Source organism: Oryza glaberrima, chromosome 6, assembly GCF_000147395.1.
Source record: "Oryza glaberrima chromosome 6, OglaRS2, whole genome shotgun sequence".
Taxonomy (NCBI): domain Eukaryota; kingdom Viridiplantae; phylum Streptophyta; class Magnoliopsida; order Poales; family Poaceae; genus Oryza; species Oryza glaberrima.
The window spans coordinates 2,518,880-2,538,104 of record NC_068331.1 but is presented as its reverse complement, the minus strand read 5'-3'; the positions used below and the strand labels follow the sequence as shown (position 1 = coordinate 2,538,104).

General features: G+C 40.7%; 1 protein-coding gene and 1 pseudogene across 4 annotated transcripts; one reads left to right on the top strand and one right to left on the bottom strand.

Annotated features, from left to right (window-relative positions):
- Positions 1-4,756: 4,756 nt before the first annotated feature.
- On the bottom strand, positions 4,757-17,669 carry LOC127776436 (putative disease resistance RPP13-like protein 3). Of its 4 annotated transcripts, XM_052302798.1 has the most exons (8): positions 17,044-17,669; positions 10,867-13,774; positions 10,340-10,769; positions 9,651-9,949; positions 8,753-9,569; positions 7,571-7,654; positions 5,890-5,965; positions 4,757-5,809 (listed from the first exon to the last, which is right to left on the bottom strand). In XM_052302798.1, the coding sequence occupies exons 1-3, from the start codon at positions 17,157-17,159 to the stop codon at positions 10,713-10,715; spliced, it is 3,081 nt and encodes a 1,026-aa protein (XP_052158758.1). In that variant the 5' UTR covers positions 17,160-17,669; the 3' UTR covers positions 4,757-5,809; positions 5,890-5,965; positions 7,571-7,654; positions 8,753-9,569; positions 9,651-9,949; positions 10,340-10,712. The 4 variants fall into 4 exon arrangements, with proteins under 4 accessions (XP_052158758.1, XP_052158756.1, XP_052158757.1 ...); XM_052302796.1 differs by having other exon boundaries at positions 4,762-5,809; positions 5,890-7,654; XM_052302797.1 differs by having other exon boundaries at positions 4,762-5,809; positions 5,890-7,654; positions 9,651-9,907.
- Positions 17,653-18,975, top strand: LOC127776437 (uncharacterized; annotated as a pseudogene).
- The last annotated feature ends 250 nt before the right edge of the window (positions 18,976-19,225 follow it).

Below are 19,225 nucleotides of genomic sequence, written 5' to 3'. Positions count from 1 at the left end.
GTGTGTTCAAGTAATTGATTGATTTTGAAATTTCAGCTGGACTTTAGGACGATAGCTAGGTCCTTGTATGATGATCATAGTCCCCTGATAAAGATGGAGGGGCAGCTCGAGTACTAGTATAATATTTTAGGAAAAATGCTTGCACACCATGACTGGCCAATTTAATGAACATTCACATTCTGATGACATGCTAGCTAGCTAGTTTTCAGAAAAATTGGGGAAATTTGCTAACAAATTCTGGTTCTCATGTCTGAGTTAGATCAATGACAGCTTGTCCGTATTGGTAAATTAGAGGACCACACACATCTTAATTTTATCCGAATTGATTGGTGAGAGTAGAGGACCACATGCGTCTCTCTCATAAGTAAGAATTTATCTTGAGTGCAAACTCCACTTCATTCAACGGGCTATAGTAACATGCATGCATGATACTATAAGTTTCTAGAGTAGTATCTAGACTTGATCATATATGTCGACTAGCAATATTCCAAGACTTTGAAATTGAATGCCACATCATGATCACTCCTTATTCAATCTGTATATATAGTTTGATTGATTCTTTGGAAACAAAGAATACGTATGGTGTTTTTGGACCAGGCAACTAATTGGTCTGGAAATGTGAATTGAGTATAGACAGTAGGTGCCGTTTCGAGTTGTAACCAAACAGTCTGGTGTTCTCAGACGAACCAAATATGTCAACATCGAATTTCAGCACAAATTTGGCAAGTGAGATTGCTTGGCAGAGAAGCAGACTGGCAAATCCAGCATACTTTCGATGTCGATTCAAGATTCGTCTGGGGTTGTATATAGCAACTCATGTCCGTGAAAATGGATAATATTCAGAAACACCACTAACCAGAAATACAAAAATCTAGGACACAGGCATCTTACAGAAACGTTTCTTTTGCTCAAGAAAACTAATATTCTCTTGTTAGCTAGATCTATCATTAAGAACTGGGCTCTGCCTGCAAAGCTTGGACTATGACTAGATTATATCTCCTAGATCCAAGGTTTATCAGTGGACCACTTGTATGGTATTCTATGGAAATCAACAAATCAGCACACTAATAAAATGCATGACCATTGACCTTAATCATAACTATTTCATGGAAATTTAGAGCAGTTTATAGGTACTGTGATCCAAAGTTAGCTGTACCATTTATCTAGATTACCGAGTGGGTTCTGCTGGTGGGGGTGGTCTTCGAGATTCAGACTGCCTCTTATGATGATCTCATTGGTACCCTTTTAAAGGTATGTATAGTTCATGGAGTTGTTCTCTCTGTTGTTTTTAGATCCCAATGCGTTGAAATCTCCATTAGCCATTGCCTAATTAGTGCTGCATGCATGGTTCTCTACTTGCATCTGTAACAGAGTTTTATATTGTATAAATGTGTTCAGTATTAGTTGGCGCTGGCCTTCTCTTTCCTTTCCCCCCTCTCTATGTTTTTTTCTTTTTTAAAAAAAATAACTATGGCAAGATAAAGAGTAAATTCATTTTCTCTGTGCCTGCTCCATTTTGGAACTTCATAGTTAGCTCATATATCGCAGATAAGAGTAGATTTGTGCCACATTGTCTATATAACGGGCATTGCCACCTAGGTAGCTTGTTCTTCCCAGCATCAAGTTTAGGTAATTAGGTACTGCATCAGGTGCCGTTCAAGTTTTTCTTTTGAATTGGTGTGCAGGCCGGCCTGCCTGACTTTGCACACTTGTGTTAGGTAACATGGTACAGTTTTGGCTGAGTTTGAAATCTGAAGCAGTTCAAGAATTGCTAGAAGCCTAGAACCAGGATTTTTAAAAACCAGTCCGGTTTCCAACTGAACAGTGCTAGTGTTAATTTGCCTCATCAAGTTTGATTTGTCTTCAGCCTTTTAATTAACACGTGGAATTATTCACTGATGTAGTTCATCCATTGAATGAATCTTTTGTTACAGCCTGTGTGTCATTTTCAGTTGCTTATTTTTCTAGCCCATGATCTATCTCGTCGTCACATATGTAAACTCATGATCATTTGACTTTGAAGAGAAAATAATTTGCTAACTGTCAGAATTTAGGCCCTGTTGAAATTACAAAACTTAAAGTGTCGTAAGCTGCATTTATGCATGCGTTGTTCGCCTATTTCTGATTCTGATCTGTATTCATATGATCATGCATGAATCAGAAGTCAACTCAAATTAATTTATCTAAGTTGAGAAGTAAACAAGCTGGTTAGCTTTTACAATTTGCAACATACGACCTGTAGATTTCGAGTACTGATCATATTGGTACAGTGCAGTTACCATATTCAACCCATTGCAGGTTCATCCTTCAAGTTGACTATTGCTAGTTGTTTATTTATAATTTACGTTATGTATGTATTAGTTGACTTCATCGAGTACCTATCAGTATTTTCACACTTTAAGGCTGTATATTTTTGTTAATTATACCACATGATGCAAAAGATATATGTAGTTCTGAAAATTTAGCTGTTCTAAATAATTGACACAAGCTAAGCATGAGACTCATGCATGCAGGAAGAATTAGTACTAGCTAAAGAATTAATTCTTTTGTTCATAACTTCAGATGCAGCAATTGCAACTTCAGCTTGCAAGCTTCCTCTCTTTCTCGGAATTCACATGGTCTGAAATGGAAGCAACATTGTGTAGACAGATACGAAGTCAGATGGCTTCGGTGATAGCCATTAGAGAAACAGTCGGCTAATCTTGACATATGTAGTGACATTGGTGGCCATTATATCAGAAAATATGCACCAGGATCACGTAGTAGCTAACATAGTTTTCATGATCCCAAGAAAAAAAAATGTTTGGCTTAGGTAGCCAAGAGGATTGACAAGTAGGGCACACAAAGGGTAGTTAGATCGAAGACACACGAGTACAATGAGAAGACTGAAAGTACGTGTGTCCTGTTAATTAATTTATAGTTGCAATGATCAGAAGGAACCTTCAACTTGACGCCCAGCTTATGTCATGCTTATGTGCCATTCATGCATCCATCCATCCATTTTATGCTAATTAAGGAGATTAGCTGTGCTCTTGTTGGCTGCACAACATGCAATCCCATGGTACATTTATAGTAGGATATTATTCAGAGTAGAAACTAGAAAGCAATGCTTCTTCAGAGGATAGGGCAGACTTAAGGGGTTGCATCTATGGACTACTTTGCATATATTGCCTTTCCAATTGCCCCCTTGTGAACTACAAAATTGTGAGTAAGGGATCCAATATATGTTTGATCAGATGATAAACTTTAATATTGATATCATCATGGGGGCGGCATATGGGGCCGAGCTTTTCAACGATACCGTCAAAGTGGTGCCTAATCACAGGGCAATCCACATGGACTCATTGTCATCGGGGCAAAGAACTAGGCAACCAATTGGAGATTGATTTGGTTTCTAATCCATTTTCAAACCGGTTGCTTCAAAGCAAGTGACTTCCCTCATGGCAGAGTCCTTTGATTTTGTATTCTTGTGTCAACTTTCATGGCCTATACAGTATTGGGAGTCTTCACCTAGCATGTGACAACTGTTCCCCTATTGATTGAGCTTTTCCGTTGAACTGTGCACAAGTGGTTTCCAATGGTCAAGAACTCAAGGATCAATTAGTTATATTTTGTCCTCCTTTCAGAAAAGAAAAAACAAAAGAAGCAGCCCTGTTTGTCCAGCTCAGATTCTCAATTATGGAACTATTTATGAAAGTCTGGTGCTGCATGGTCGCATCAATTAAAAAGAGAAACTTCTACTGAACTATTTGCAAGTTGCGTCGCATGCATGGTCATAGTCACTGCCATGACATAATTTGCTAGTGTGATGTTGAAAAGTGCTCATCCTAATTGTTTACCTCACAATTTTAAGCATGATTGACAAAAGGATACCTATAATAGGGACATTTTTAGCTATACGTTATATATACCCGTGCGGTGTAACAGGATGAAATATAGGGAACTTGGTTTGAAATTTTTTTTCTACAATTTTATAGGGACATTTTTAGCTTATATACCCGTGCGGTGTAACGGGATGAAATATAGAGAACATGATTTGATTTTTTTTTCTCTATACCCGTTTGTTGTAATAGGATAAAATATTGGGAACGTGGTTTGATATTTTTTTTCTCGCGTAATTCTCTCGTTGGTCAATTAGGGACGTGGTTCAATTTTCACTTCTCTCGTATGTTTCTCGCGGTTGGTCAGTATTTTTGGTACATTGGATTTTTGGAGTGGTTTTTCTCTACGTGGGATGGTAGTGAAATTGGAAGGACATCGGTGTTTTTTATAATAGTAGAAAAATTCCCCGTCAAAAAGCATCAAAGAAGTCTACGACAATTTCATGGGGCATTCTATCTTTGAACTATATGAGTAATTAATCCTAAACATGAATGGGGTTTTCTGATTGGGTGTGAAAAACATTGAGAAAAATGGAGAGAAGCATCTCGCCCAAAAAATTTGAGTTCTGATTGGACAGGGGACTTTTATACAGTTTCGTCACTGTCGCATCTCTTTCTGCCATTATTTTCAATAATTATAGCGTCCTGTACGTTTGATGATTTTCCATGCTGTACTTTCTCCATTTCAAATATGTTCTTTTCCTGTTACAATTTCTTCCAAATTAGTTGCGCGTGATGGAGATGGTTCATTTGATTTTGGCTATTTTCTTTGCAAAGCCATGTGAGTTTGGTACGACTTGGAAGTCCTTGAATTTAATGTTAGAGCCTGATGCTCTGGTACCAATTGGAGACTATCCAAACGTTGTATTTGACTATATGTATTAGTACATAAGTATATCGAAACCATGTGTCTTAAATAGGTTAGATCTGGCGTCCATGACCTCTTACAACATTGACCAAATGTGCTAGCTATCTAGTGTCTAATATTTCAGTTCTTTTTTATTCTGGAATATAGAAAGTCTCACTATCAATCATCAATCAACATGTTGACCTTAACAAAATTTAGTGTGTGATTCAAGCATTTTTTAATACCTGAGGCTTACATCAAACAGAGGAATGAATGGTCATGCTGCCTAGGTTAAATTAGGACAATGTAAGATAGGATCAAACAAGCTGGGAATCGATTCCAATCACCTAGCTGTATACATGTATCTAATTTCCAAACCTTCAAGAAGTTACAGGACGTAATATAGGATAGGAGAATAGATGAATAAACAAACTGTACCTTAGTTTGGCTGCAACTGCAAACCAATAGAGCACAACATGTTGACAGAAAAAAAAAATGGAGAGCAATAAGTCAGTTCATTATTTAGAAACAAAACGTAGCTATGGATCTTGTCCAAGTTAATCAAGTTGCCCTTTAAATAGGATTATCTCATACAAACAGTTGATCATGGACATGAGTAAAGTAGACGAGCAAATATGACCAAAGAACACCTATCCTGTAGCTGGTAAAATAAAGGGGAATATCTAACTGCTGGTTTCTGGCTGACTAGGACATAGACACAGTTTAGAAACATATAAATTCAACGCTTTTGCGTAAACGTAACAATTGGATAAACAGGACTCCGGTAAAGTACCTTTTACTTAATTTGAAGTAGGCTCATATCATTTGGGTTGAAAGGCGTGGGTCACCCCCTACCACCCAACATGGACTCCTTTTCAGATCCAATTTGGGTTTCTGTCTCTGCTTGATTTAAATGGTACTAACTTCATACGGTATTGTTTAATGCAAATGTCAACAAATGTACAACAGATAGGTCATGAGTTCTGAAACTCGTAACTGCCTCCATCATGCTGAACATGAGATAGTCGACTGAATATGCACGTGCAATCAGATTTTCTTTTCGACCAGTTTCCTCTGAAGTCTGATGTTTTCATCAAAAAAGTTTCTCTTAAGGTTCAAGAAGTTTCAAATTCAAACAACACATAATTGCAAGAGAAGTACCATGCCCTCATCATCAGCACCATAGCTACTTCGGCCTACCAGGGAAAATTTTCCAATGGCAGCAACTGGCAGGCACCTGCCAGGATTTTAGCATATCAAACAACTATTGATAAATGCAAGTTATATCTAGATATTTGAATGTGCAATGTGCAATTCTCAGTTTTTCAAGTATGCAACGACATAATGCATTCAGCAATAACAAAGCAAATTGCTCGAGACTTACAAGTTGTAGATGCACAGAAAATTCAATAATATACTTTCTGCAAATGGAGTAGCATAAGAGATATCGAACTTGGGTTTAACTTAGAGATGTAATGGAATAGCATCCAAATCTGGTTTAGGATGTATCCAGTAAATTGAGGAGGAATGCAAAAGGCAACTGTAGCCACAACAATTGTATCTTAAATATGTCAAACTAGACTCAGTGTGACCCATCAAGCTAGACTCGGTGTGATCCATCAAACTAGACCTACTAGAAACATTTAACTTCTGAACATTACATTGCTCAGATTATGTCATCTCTACAAGGCGCTGGCCCAATGTCATCTCTACATTATTTCATTTTTTCCACAGTCAGGAAAGACCAAATGAAATAGCAGCCCATATGAAAATTGAATTGAGAATAACTTGAAACAGCAGCCTGTAGCAGTAGTTTGGACAACCACGTAACAATTATTATAGCTATGCAGGTCAATGCTTTCATCAAGCTTTGAATTATGCATGCCAAAAACAGGCACTTATTTATTCCCCTTTTCGTTACATCGCGTAAGACCTAAGTACAGTTTGATTCCTTGCAGTTAAATTATAAAATCAGAAAACTCATTGGCTCCTTGGTATTGACGTGGGCTATTATATATAGGGGGCAATTACAACAGGATACTAGATTTTAATTATATTAGCTTAAAACTACAGCATCAGGCATGAAACAGCTAAGATCTCATTAAACCCACTTCTTGGAAACATCTCTAGTGTTCATCAGTTTATTATGAAAACTCTGGTCATGACAATAATGCTGAGAAGTCAAATCATTTCAATGTAGTAGTCTATAACCTAAATGGGTAAATCCTTCATACAAAAGATAAACTAAAAAATGGTCTAGTCTCATTCAGGTGAATGACGTAAAGCACAAATAGAACCAGTCAGAAGGCACAAGACAGATGAAATTAAAGCAATACATAATCACCGCTCAGTTATTTCTGAAAAGAAATAATATTTACCATACTGGTAACTGTACTTTAAACCATCAAATGGCAGAAGATATGTGAAAAAGAGAAGCAAATAAAATATCAAAATAATTCCTGATCCATTCTTATGCTCCTGGAGTTCTTAAAAGAATATGACAAAGTTGTGGTCTCATTGTTTCCACTTTAATAACTTTAGGGAAGGGAAGTTGACCAGTTGCTTCCAATAAACTTGTTCATACTACATTTCATTCTTGTCATCTTCTCTTTGATGAAAAATTGTCACTGCTGTTTTACTAATCGACAATTAAGTGATATAACAACCAATTGAATCATTAAAATCTCAACAAAGATTAAAAATAAAAAGATGAACATAAGCCATAACATATGTGATTGCTACATTTTGGAATTAAACCCTGTGCCTGCTGATTACTATCACTCGATTTTTAAGAAATATGAAAACTTGAAGGCCCAAGGAGATGCAGAGGAGAGAAAATTACCCAGCTGAAGTTCCAAACAACAGATTTGCCTAATTGGGTACCTTACACATCCTCCTGCAGAAACTTCTTACAGTGGTTGGTCAACTGAAACCATATTTAGCATATTTAGTTGTGACTGACAAGAGTATAGAAATAACAGAAAATGCAAATGATGTATTGCCATTTCTGTTTTCCCCTTGTGGGTGCCGCAGGGTTAAAGCCTGCCCCAACTTCTGCCTCTCATACAATAAGCAATAAGCAAAGTGCAGCCACAAGATAAGACAACTTGTCTTGGTAAGTCAAAGATCCTATGTTCACCAGGATAAGGGACTATCTGATGTCCACCATCATTTGTTAAACTGTAAATGACACATTTTTTTATGAAAAATGATGAAACAAGCCTCATGCAAACTTCTAAGAACGAAATGAAAACCACGAAACAAAAGCAGCTGTTTGTCCCGACCACAGAAACTTTCTCAAAATAGCAGGTTACTATTCCTACACGTTTGGTCAACGTAAGGTCAGTCATCATCTTATACGAAACCAAACCTTTTCTCTTAGCCAACCCAACTGCACAAGTGAAAAATAAAAAAGAATTCAGCTAAAAGGCAGCCATGTTGGTCAACTCCTCTCGTCTTTGTCCATCACATACACAGCACCACAGAATTAACCCTCCCCCGATTCGATAACTCCACAATTTCATCAGGTTTTGATCCTAACCACTCTGGACACATCTATATGCCAGCCAAGAACAAGACTGCAACTTTACCCTGCTAACACAGCATGAATGTGAAAATCCCCAATTAGCAAGGGAAGCTACCTGGATTGCGGCCCTAATGCCAATAAAAAAACAAACAAACAAAACGATTCAGCAGGGGAAATGTTCAATTCTGCACTATTTACTGCCAATGACCAATGTTTAGAAGCTCCCGGGTATCATCACCGGATACAAGTGTAAGCCTTACCCTTCGCCCTAGCCGCCGCTACTCAGCACGGCAAGGCGGCCAAAGCGGCTAGCTCTCGCTGTCCGCCCACCGCGGCGCCGGCGCCGTGGCCTCGCCTCCCCTGGGTTTCCTCAAGAGGAAGGTGCTCGGCCATGGGCGTCGCTCCGAGGGGAAATCGATCGAGAAATTTTACCTCGTTCTGAATCGGTCGAGCAGAAACAAACAAACTCCCGATTCCGGCGTGGGCGAGGAGACTGACCTGCGAGACTGCGGCGATGGCGATGGCGGTGGCGGAGGGAGAGATGGGACGCGGCGGAGGAGGAGGGAGACGGCCGGCGACGGCGAGGTGGTCCACCATTTACGGCCGGGAGATTCCTGCGTCCCATTTAATGGCGGTTCGCTTTGCTTTCCGTGGGCTGGGCCGAATTGATAACGAGATAAGAATGAGAGCCCAACACCCAAACTTCAGCACTGTTTTGAGATGAGTTCATTGAAAACAGTAGTACGAATTTGCGACTATGTAAACAAGAATGACACCAAATTTGGAAGTGATGTACATCAGCGCACAAACAACAAGAAATATGTAAATATAAAGAAATAAAAGGAACAAAAAAGGCTAGGCAAAAGGATAGGCTAATTCTCGCGGGATGAATATGCGAGTAGGACATGACCCTCTTACTGCTGCTTCTTCAGTTCTGCTGCAGCAGCGGCAGCCACTTCTGCCCAGGATTTGCTCTTATATTGTTGAAAACACTGTTGTTTCTTTCCTTCAAAATAGACTAGGCTATTAGGATGACGATCATTCCCGTTGTCACACCACCATAGGATGAAGAAGGATTGTGAAAACAACGAAGTTGGCCAACTGCAATGAGGATGATCCACCAAAGTTGAAGTGCTTCTGGACAGCAAATTATAATTAGGATGTGATCGATTGTTTCTTCTTGTTGGTCACAGAGGACGCAAACTCGGGTGAGGTAGTCCTCGCTTGCAACAAGAAAAGTACTTGCAATGCTGCACTTGGGGCTGTGCGACTAGCCCTTGAGATGAATACGGGCCCAAATATTTGCGATCACAAGCTGAAAATGATATTGGGAATCGTAAGAACAAAGCATCTGAATGATAACTGCAGATGAGAGCTATTACTGAGAAGAACTGACCTGTTATCAATAAGATCACTTCATTCTTCATAATTCAGAGACAAGCATTGGTCTTCAAGTGTGTCATTAGCTCTCTACTAGCTCAGCAAGGGACTGCGTGCTGCTTCCAGTGTTAATTCAGTGTCCAGATCACTTGCAGCCCATGCAATTGTGCTTGCTTCGGTCTTTCTGCTGACAGCACACAATGTATGGGATGTTCATTCACCTGGAGGTGCCCTACTGAAAGTGCACTTCTCCAGCGCATCGATATCGAGATCCTGGTAATTGAAAATACTCTTGTTTTGAATGCTTTTGCCCTCCTTTCAAAAAAAAAAAGTCCTGTTTTGAATGCTAGTTTCCCCCGCGAATATATATACATTGAAGAGGCTTATTCACTTTGTTGCATTTTCAACCCTCTGCAATGGTAACTTTTAGCACATTTTTAGCGTTATCAAAGCTTGGTAGTGTTGGATGTGTAACGTCTTTAGTTTAAAGTCTACCAAATATTAGTAAAGTGTTTGAGAGCGAAAACTTCCGAAATTACAAAAATTTGGTAGAGTACAAATGGTAAGGATATATTTCGTTTGTTACCATACTAAAATTAGTAATGCCAAAATTTAATAGGGTTGAAAGTGGCAACAAAGTGAACAAGCCTGAAATAATGAAGGGCCATGAGTGGGCAGAGCCAACAAGCACTTGAATAGTTTTACCTTTGTATTGCTGCTGGCTCTCAGAAAGCAAATCATCAGCAACAGGGTGAGGTTCAGAAACCAATCAGGCTGTGCGCCGTTGTACTCAAACTCCACACAAGTTGGAGAGTACAAAAAGGCATGGTTTTCAGGCACAACAAACAACAATAAGGTATGTGTTTTAGCAAATCGATAACACACAAAAGTGCAGCTATTATCAGGAATCAGGTTGAAACAGGCATACCGGCATGGTGAGAGAAGAGACAGTGACCTAAGCCTTGGGTACACCAGGCAGGGGGAGACAACAAGCAATACAGAACTCGAGCTGGCCACTCGCTAGATTTGATCACCATTGCTGTGATTGTAGTGTTAATCATCACGAAGGAGAGGTTAATCAGCTAGAGACAGCGGGGTCTGCATCTGCAGGCATGATCTCTGTTGATGTGATAGGCTACAAACAAGATAGAGGAATTGTGAGTATAGGAAAAAAAAAAAAAGCTCACACAACAGAGGAGAAAAACAAGTAGCACATCCCATGCAGTACTAACCTGTTGCTGGTCGTCATCATCATCTTCACCTTGGTTGGATTGCGAGCTCTCGCCCACATTCTTCGGGGGTTCATTTGCTTCCACTGGTGTACCTGACCCTTCTTGGGTGTCCCCTAAGTCGTGCTTGGATGGGTCGTCATACAATAACAGAACAGGACGATTGGGGTTTGCTTTCACCTCTTCTTGCAGCTGGCCAAGCCTTGCCACTTTACAGTTCCAACTGAGTGAAATCTCCTTGAGCTTCGGAAGATGCTTAATCCCAATAATCCCTGATTCCAACCTGCAGTGAGAGATTTCTATTGTTTCCATTTGGGGCGAGGTGCGCTCCTCAAATCTCATCTCTCTTAGGTCCTCTAGAAACCGAATCTCAAGCTTCCTGAGTTTTGGGAATGCTTCTGCTCGGAACAATAGCTTCACCCCAACATAAGCGCCCCACCGAAGCTGCAGGACCATGAGGTTGGGCAGTTCCCCGAGTATCTGTACTGTTTTACCTTCCTTCAGTTTGCTTCCGGATAAGTGGATCTTCACCAGGTGTGTGAGCTCCCTAAGCCAGTCAATCTCCTTAATACATCCTTCCAAAGTGAGGTTCTTCAGAAAGGGAGGAGGAGAGGAAATATAATGTAGCCACTCGAGATTTCTCAATGAAGATACGTCGAAAGCATCTATGCGGAGAGATTGAAGGGACGAGAGCTTCTCAATGGCTTCACGAAGCACCTTGCATTTTCGTTGTGTGGCACCATTTGTTAGCAACCTTAATTTTTTTAGCTGGCTAAGCTCCCCCAGCTCTTTCACTGCTTTGCTACTAGTTAGCCTGATATCCACATACCCTAGTTCTTGAAGCTGTTTTAAGTTTCCAATTCTCATAGGTACCCTCACACCGTATGTACTAAACCAGCGAGTAGAACAAGCCATGTGTAGCTCAGCAGTTATTTCATGACGCTGGTCTGAATCAGCCAAAGCCATCGTTACAGGAATGCACGATAAAGCAAATAAACATTGTATAGGTTTAGATGGATCAAAGAACTCGTAGTATTCTTTTCTTGTACAACGGAGGATATTGAGACTCCGGAGTTCACATATCTCAGTTGGCAGTGATGTTATGCAAGTATTTGATATGTCCAAAACTCGTAAGCCTTGTAATTTCCCTATAGACCTTGGAATTCTGTAAATTTTTGAATATCCACTGGAGTTAGGAAGATTGTAGTCACACCGAAAATTCATATATTTCAAGTGGAGCACCGACCCTATATGGTCCATCTCTTTTTGTGTCATTCCAAATCTAACTCCTTGAAAATCCAAGACTCTTAACATCCTTACTTGGGGTGAACATAGCAAAGGTGTTAGTTCTTTAGGTCTCTCACCAAACACTGTTAATGACCGGACTTGGTTCAAGTCCATGGCTATCTCTGAGCTATTGCTATTGTAGAAGGCCACATGGCGGATGTTTTCCTCCATCAGACAAGTTTCTTTATCATCTATCCTGCACACAAATTTTTCTTCTCTAGAAATTGATATCATGATATCGCGTATGATATCGTGGACTCGACAGCTCTTGATAGTTCCTTCCATATTCACTCTTGATGGTTGCATCAAACTTCGGTTGATTAAATCATTAAAATATTTCATCGCAACATCCACAATGCTTACCCCATCTCTAGCTCTAATAAAACCTTCTGCAATCCATCTATACACTAGACGTTTCCTTTGGATCTCAAAATCCTCGGGAAAGATGCTTAGATATAGAAAGCATGGCTTAAGATGAGATGGCAAGTACTTGTAACTCAAGGCTAACACCTGCCTCATTACTTCAAAGCTTGGGTTGTTCTCAAGTTCCGATGGAATTTGTGCATATAATCCATCCCACTCTTTGACATCTTTGGCAGTTAGAAGTCCACCAATTGTGATGATAGCTAGTGGTAGACCTCCACATTTCTTTAGTATCTTTTCAAATGTTTCATTCATTCCATCTTTGTTTATGTCACATAAACTTTTGTTGGTTTTTGCCAACAACAATTTGGTAGCATCTTCTCTATGTAATGTTTGAAGGGGGTAGACTAGTGGGCTAGAACTGCCTTCGGCTAGGTCTCTATTTCTTGTTGTTACTACAAGTCGGCTACCTTCCCTATTATTTCCCCATAAAGTAGGTTTGAGGCAATCCCATGCTTTTGTGCTCCATAAGACATCAAGAACAAGAAAATACCTTTTATTTCTGAGCCATTCCTTTAGGTGATCCGTAAGGTTGTTCTCCTTTATCTTCACCTCTTTATATTTTGTAAAGAGATTATCCAGTGACTCTTTTCCTAGGAGTTGCTTGATCATGTCCTTCAATAAATCCATGACATCGAAAGACTGTGATACAGTGATCCAAGCACGTCTTGGGAACATGCTTGTGATATTTGAGCTTTCATAAACCTTCTTTGCAAGAGTAGTCTTGCCAAGACCTCCAGCTCCAACTATCCAAATTGTCTGGACTTCTACATCTTCACTGCCTGATATCATCTTCAGGATCTCCTTTTTGGGCCCATCAAATCCAACAAGCTTAGCTTCATCAACATAGTGAGCAGCTTGGTAGCGAGTCATTTCCATGTTGGTTGAAAAGTCATCCATCTCTCTAGAAGGAGCAGACTTAATAAAATTATACCGCATGTTTCGATTTCTCACTTCTTGGACCCTTAGCTTGAGGCTCCGAATCTGGACAGCAATTCGGTGGCGATGCCGGAGCTTCATCAGCTGCCGTGAGAGGCTTTGGTGCTTCACATGGATTGTAAACTCTTCAAGGCAATCTTCAATGTCATATGCTAGATCCCTCACTTGCTCTGCCCATACTTTAACCAGTTCATCTTTCTCTTTTGTAACCTCGGCGGCCCTTAGGAATGCGTGCATAGTCTTGAGCTCGTCTTTTATGTACCTGGCAGCCATGAGTTCAAAGAATATCTTATTCCAAATCAGCTGCTAATTATTGTAACCACACATGGAGTGCAGTACGAAAAATCTTATGCCAAGTGAAACTGATACTACAAAAGCTTGACGCTCGTGAAAATCTATCTATTATCAGTATTAAAGATAGGTGAAAGATTTTTAGATACGCTAAAAAATCAGATAAATGGCCATAACTTCTAGGAAAACAAACATCTACTCCCTCTGCTTCAGGTTATAAGATGTTTTGACTTTGGTCAAAGACAAACTGCTTCAAGTTTGACCAAGTTTATATAAAAAAATAGTAATATTTTTGAACCAAGATAAATTTATTATAAAAATATATTTAATTATTAATTTGATAAAAACTAATTTGGTAACATAAATATTATTATATTTATCTATAAATTTAATCAAACTTGAGCAGTCACTACTACAGAAATGACCATAGGTGCCGGTTCCCAACCGGTTATAGGTGGCGGTTTCCTAACCGACACCTATTGGTCGGCACCAATACTAGCAACCGGCACCTATAAAGAAAATAAAACCGGCACCTTTAGCTTTGCTTGAGCCAAAAAAAAAAAAAGGACCGGCTCGGCTAAAATCAAGCCGAGCTCATTGAGCACTGTCACTGTGTCATCGCCCGAGTTGCTCCCAAATCAAATTAAAATCCCCAAATCTCCAAATCATCCACAAATCAGCACCAAAATTCCCAAATCCCCAAATCATCCACAAATTGCCATCAAAATCAATTGACATCACAGAATAAACATACTCCAATCCACAAATCTACCAAAACATCTAAAAAAATCATCCACATATCTACCAAAACATCTAAAATAAATCTACAAGAAACGAGGGAGGAGAGCCCACTTCATGCTCCACCATCGGCTTCGTCGCCGGCGAGCCCCTCTTCTGCCGCCGCCCGCCGCCTCCCCTCCCGCCAGATCCGGCGGAGGGGAGGGCGCCGCCTCCGCCGTCGCGCGCCGCTCGTTGTCGAGGTGTGCCGCCGCCGCCGTGCGTGACACAGAGAGGCGAGAAGCAAGAGAGGGGCAAGAGAAGACGATGCGATAAGGTTCTCATATAGGATAAGGCCAATGGTTGGCCTTGGTCGGCTTGGCTCGGCTCGACTCGGCAGCTTGGATAGGTGCCCCCCGCAAAAAAAAAAGCTTGAATAGGTGCCTTTTTTAAAAAAAAAACCGACACCTATAATTTATTATTGGTGTCGGTTCTAAAGAAGACCGGCACCTATACTAGTGTTAGTTTTTCTTTAGAAAACCGGCACCTATATTATATTAAAAGGTGTCGGGTTTTCTAAAGAAAAACCGATACCTATACTATAGGTGCCGGTTCTTCTTTAGAACCGGCACCTATAGTTGCTTATGGTTTTATGTGTTTTCAGCCCACAGAAGAGGGAAAAGCATTATAGATGCCAATTTTAGTTGTTCCGGCACCTATAGTGCCGATCTCTATGAGCTTTTTTTTTTTTGTACTAGTGAGTTTTACTTTGACCAAAGTTAAAATATCTTATAACCTGAAATGGAGAGAGTAGCATTTAATTATAGGGAGTGTCTAGATGTCAGGTGATCTAGTGATTCTTATTGCCCCTCCATTTTTTTTCCTTATAAAAGGTTGAACCATATATTTGAACATACAAAATTACAACTTTACAAGAAATAAACTAAATTACATGAATTTTTTTCAAACTTAGATAAAAATAAAGTAAATCCATATATAACAACAAAATTGTAGTAAAAAAAGAAGTAAAATTGCACATTGCTTACGCTTAGACTTAGGAATGTTCAATTTAGGTAACTGAAATTTATAAATCTTCAGGAAGCTAAAAGCCTAAAATCTAGCAATACCCTTCATTGTATATAGTATCATTTAATTAGGCGGTAAATCTAACTGGAGAGGCCTCTCCAATTAGTCTTAACCAGAGACACCTACGTGCTAGTACTTTAGGAGTTTTGGTTGCTATTAATCCATTGAGCAAGTAGGGGAAATATTCATATCATCTATGCTTCAAATAAAGTTTTCTCTTAAATTACTCATCCGATTTACAAATTACACCGTTGCGTTCGTAATAATTAAATCTTTACAACAAGATCTCACATGATTATATTTTGATGAAAAATCACAAATTACTTTTATGATATGTCTAAATTACTTTTAGATTTCACTAGGTTACTTCTTAGACATATAAAAGTAAATTCAGTAAAGCCTAAAAGTAATTTACATATATTATAGAAGTAACTTATAACAAAAAGAAAGTAACTTTAATTAATGCCTTTTTTCATTGAATAAATTATCATATTATATATATATATATATTTGAAAGTTACTTTTAGATTGGATTAAAATACTTCCTATACATTCATAATGCTCTAAGGTGATTACTTTTATTATTTTTTAAGTTAATTCCATAATTTGTGTTGATTAATTTAATTTCTAGATAGAGTCATTTTTTTTATCTCTACAACGGATTTACTTCAAATGGCATGCCAAAGTTACCTTCGTTTTGTTCTAAGTTACTTCTATAATATATGTAAATTACTTTTAGGCTTTACTGAATTTACTTTTATATATCTAAGAAGTAACTTAGTGAAATCTAAAAGTAATTTAGACATATCATAAATGTAATTTGTGATTTTTCATCAAAATATAATCATGTGAGATCTTGTTGTAAAGATTTAATTGTTACGAACACAATGGTGTAATCGGATCGTATATCGGATGAGTAGTTTAAGAGAAAATTGTATTAGTATAGGTGGATGGTGCCTCTTATAGATAGAGTGCTAACCAGCTATCACTAGCTGTGTAGTTACATCCTTAATTAGGTATAGTTTCATTATTATCGATCCGTTGGACTGCCTGCTTCCTAAGTTCCTATCGTATGAAGCAGGGGAATCTACTTTAGACTGATTTAGCACAATAGATGCATGGAGGCACTGCTGCACGCACTTCATATTGCCTTGCAACCTTAGATCGAGCAAATATAATGGTAGATTGGACCAAGAGAGATACATTATAACACATAGGTGAGAAAAAAAAGGGATAATAGAAAAAAAACATAGATAACGTTATAGCTAACTTATTATATATTTTAGCTCTAATATAATTAATTTGCTCTTTTTGATATGTATGTAGCAACTAGTTAACTGACTCTACTTTATTAGCTGTGTGTTACAAGCAGTCTATAGCAAACAATTCAGATCCACATTGATGGACGGAGGTAGTAGTAGAGATGAGTGTGTGTACCAGATGTCGTTTTGTACACCGATCAGCATGCTCATCTCCTGGCGAGCGGCGGAAGAAGCCGCCGCGATGGCACCGCCGACCAGTGACCTCGCCATGCTCACCACCGTATCCCCCATCGCTGGATTCGTCTGGCGCCACTCGCTCACTGCGCTCAAAAGAATTAGCCTGACGATCCTGACGAGTGGATCGGAGAGAGGACTAGCTAGTTCAATCTGCCAGCGCTTTCTATGGTAAGAAATGCTTCTAGGGCTTGCAGTGAGCAACACGAAGAAGCCGAGTGGCCTGGTGGGGAGTGATCTTATAATAGAGTTGGTGTCACTTTACACTTGGGGGAATATATTCATTCGTACTGTATTTGATAGCTTTCACATGACAGGTTTACTACTAGTGTCCCCTCCACTATAACATGTCGTGTCCGACTGCATTTGTCCATTTCTCACAAGAATATGAGTGGGCCTTAGGCCAGTAGCAGTGCAAGGCACGCTACCGTGCCTTCAGCCGAATCCAATAAGAATTTTAGCCCTAAATTCATCTCTAGGTCACACACCCCCCACAATGCTAGTGACCTCTCTCGTGACCTTCCTTCTTTTACGTGGGACCACAATGCAGGGCCCACAATGCAGCGGACCAAGAGTGCCCAGCCCAAGAAATTAATTCTCGCAACTACCCTTCTCTCGAACTCTCCACATTGCTCCCGTTCTCCTCATCCCGGTCACGAGCTCGCCGAGAAGCACTCCGCCTCAGCCACTGGCGGCCGGCGCCGGCTCTCCTCCCTCCGCCGCCGGTGCCGGCTCTGCTTCTCCGACAGCCGCGGTTGCCGGCTCGCGCAAGTTCTGAACCCCATCGCCCACGAGGTGGTGCTCAAGATCACCGGCTTCGGTGGCTGCGGCGGCCTCACGGCGGCGGCGGCAGCGGGGGCCGGCGTACTCGCGTCGGCGACGGAGGGAGGAGGCGGCGCTGGCCGCCGGTGGGGTTCAGTTTCTGCTCGAGGGCGGCAGCAGCTTCAGTCCGCCGCCATGCGGAGGCAGGGAGGGGTCGGCGAGGCCAGGGGCGTGGCGGCGGCGGCGGATCTCCCGACAACTGCACCTCTTGCACACGGCGGCGGCGGATCCCCGCGTGCGTGGCGGCAGAGCTCGGCGTCGACCTGACCAAGGTGGCGGCCGGGACGAGGGCGCGCTCCTCCTCAGCGTTCTTGGCGGCGGCTCAAGAACAGGCGGCGTGGTTGACGCCGCCGCCTCGCCTCGGCGTTCTGTGTTGATTTTTCTTGTGTGATTTTGTGTGACTTGATTTTCTTTTGTGATTTTGTTGGTAGCTGCTCCGGCGCCGTTCCAATCGATGCCGAGGCCGCCATGGATTTGGTCCTCATGGCGGCGAGGCTGATGCCGGCGCGGGAGAAAGGACTCGATGGTGGGAGGATGAATTGCAGGCGTGGGAAGGGATTTTTCCGTGGGCGAATCTGGAATTTCTACGAGCGCTGCGTGCGCGAGGTCACGGGCGGCCAAGCACCGACGCCCACAGCGCTCGCTCGCGTTTTTTTGGCGGCGCGTGGATTTAACCGAGCAAGGTTGCGCGTTGCTCTGCTTGGGGACGAGCGACCAAGTTTGGTCCCGGTTCCACACGACACGTCAGACAAAATCCTCCGTGGCGCCCCATAGCACCGGTCGAGGGTGGAGCACTGTGAAAGGCCTTACTAGACTCTTGTCTCTTTTTCCCCGGTCAATAAAGGAACGGCGGCTGAATTATATTAACACAAAAAGCAACGAAGGCAAGCACTTACATAAAGGCAAAGCCATGTACTCTATCTTTTTTTTAATGAAAATAGGGGTTAAAACGGAATGGAAATTTTCCGACCATACCGATACCGCTTCCACAAAACTAATAATAATAATATTTTTACGGATGCTTACCGTTTTCAAAATTTAGTTTTTTTAATTTCTGTCAACGTGGCGTTGAAGTTGACACTAAATAGATGAATTCATAAATATGGAAATTTTCCGACCATTTCCGTTCATTTTCGAAAAAATAATAAAATAATGATACCGTTTTCAACCATTTCCGACCATTTTCATCCCTAAATGAAAACAGAGCCCCAGAGCAAAGCTGAAAGTTGGGGGGCGGTTCACTAGTAACCAAACTGCACGAACGTTCGTTAATTAGGGCTTCTGCAATTCCTCCCATCTTT

What these genes read in the sequence shown, in the direction of transcription:
- LOC127776436 (XM_052302798.1), bottom strand. Translation starts at nt 17,159, where the DNA reads ATGGGGGATACGGTGGTGAGCATGGCGAGGTCACTGGTCGGCGGTGCC. An exon ending in GGTGTACAAAACGACATCTG is followed by an intron (nt 13,775 to 17,043) that starts GTACACACACTC and finishes CATGGCTGCCAG; the next exon opens with GTACATAAAAGACGAGCTCA. An exon ending in ATGATGACGACCAGCAACAG is followed by an intron (nt 10,770 to 10,866) that starts GTTAGTACTGCA and finishes TCTTGTTTGTAG; the next exon opens with CCTATCACATCAACAGAGAT.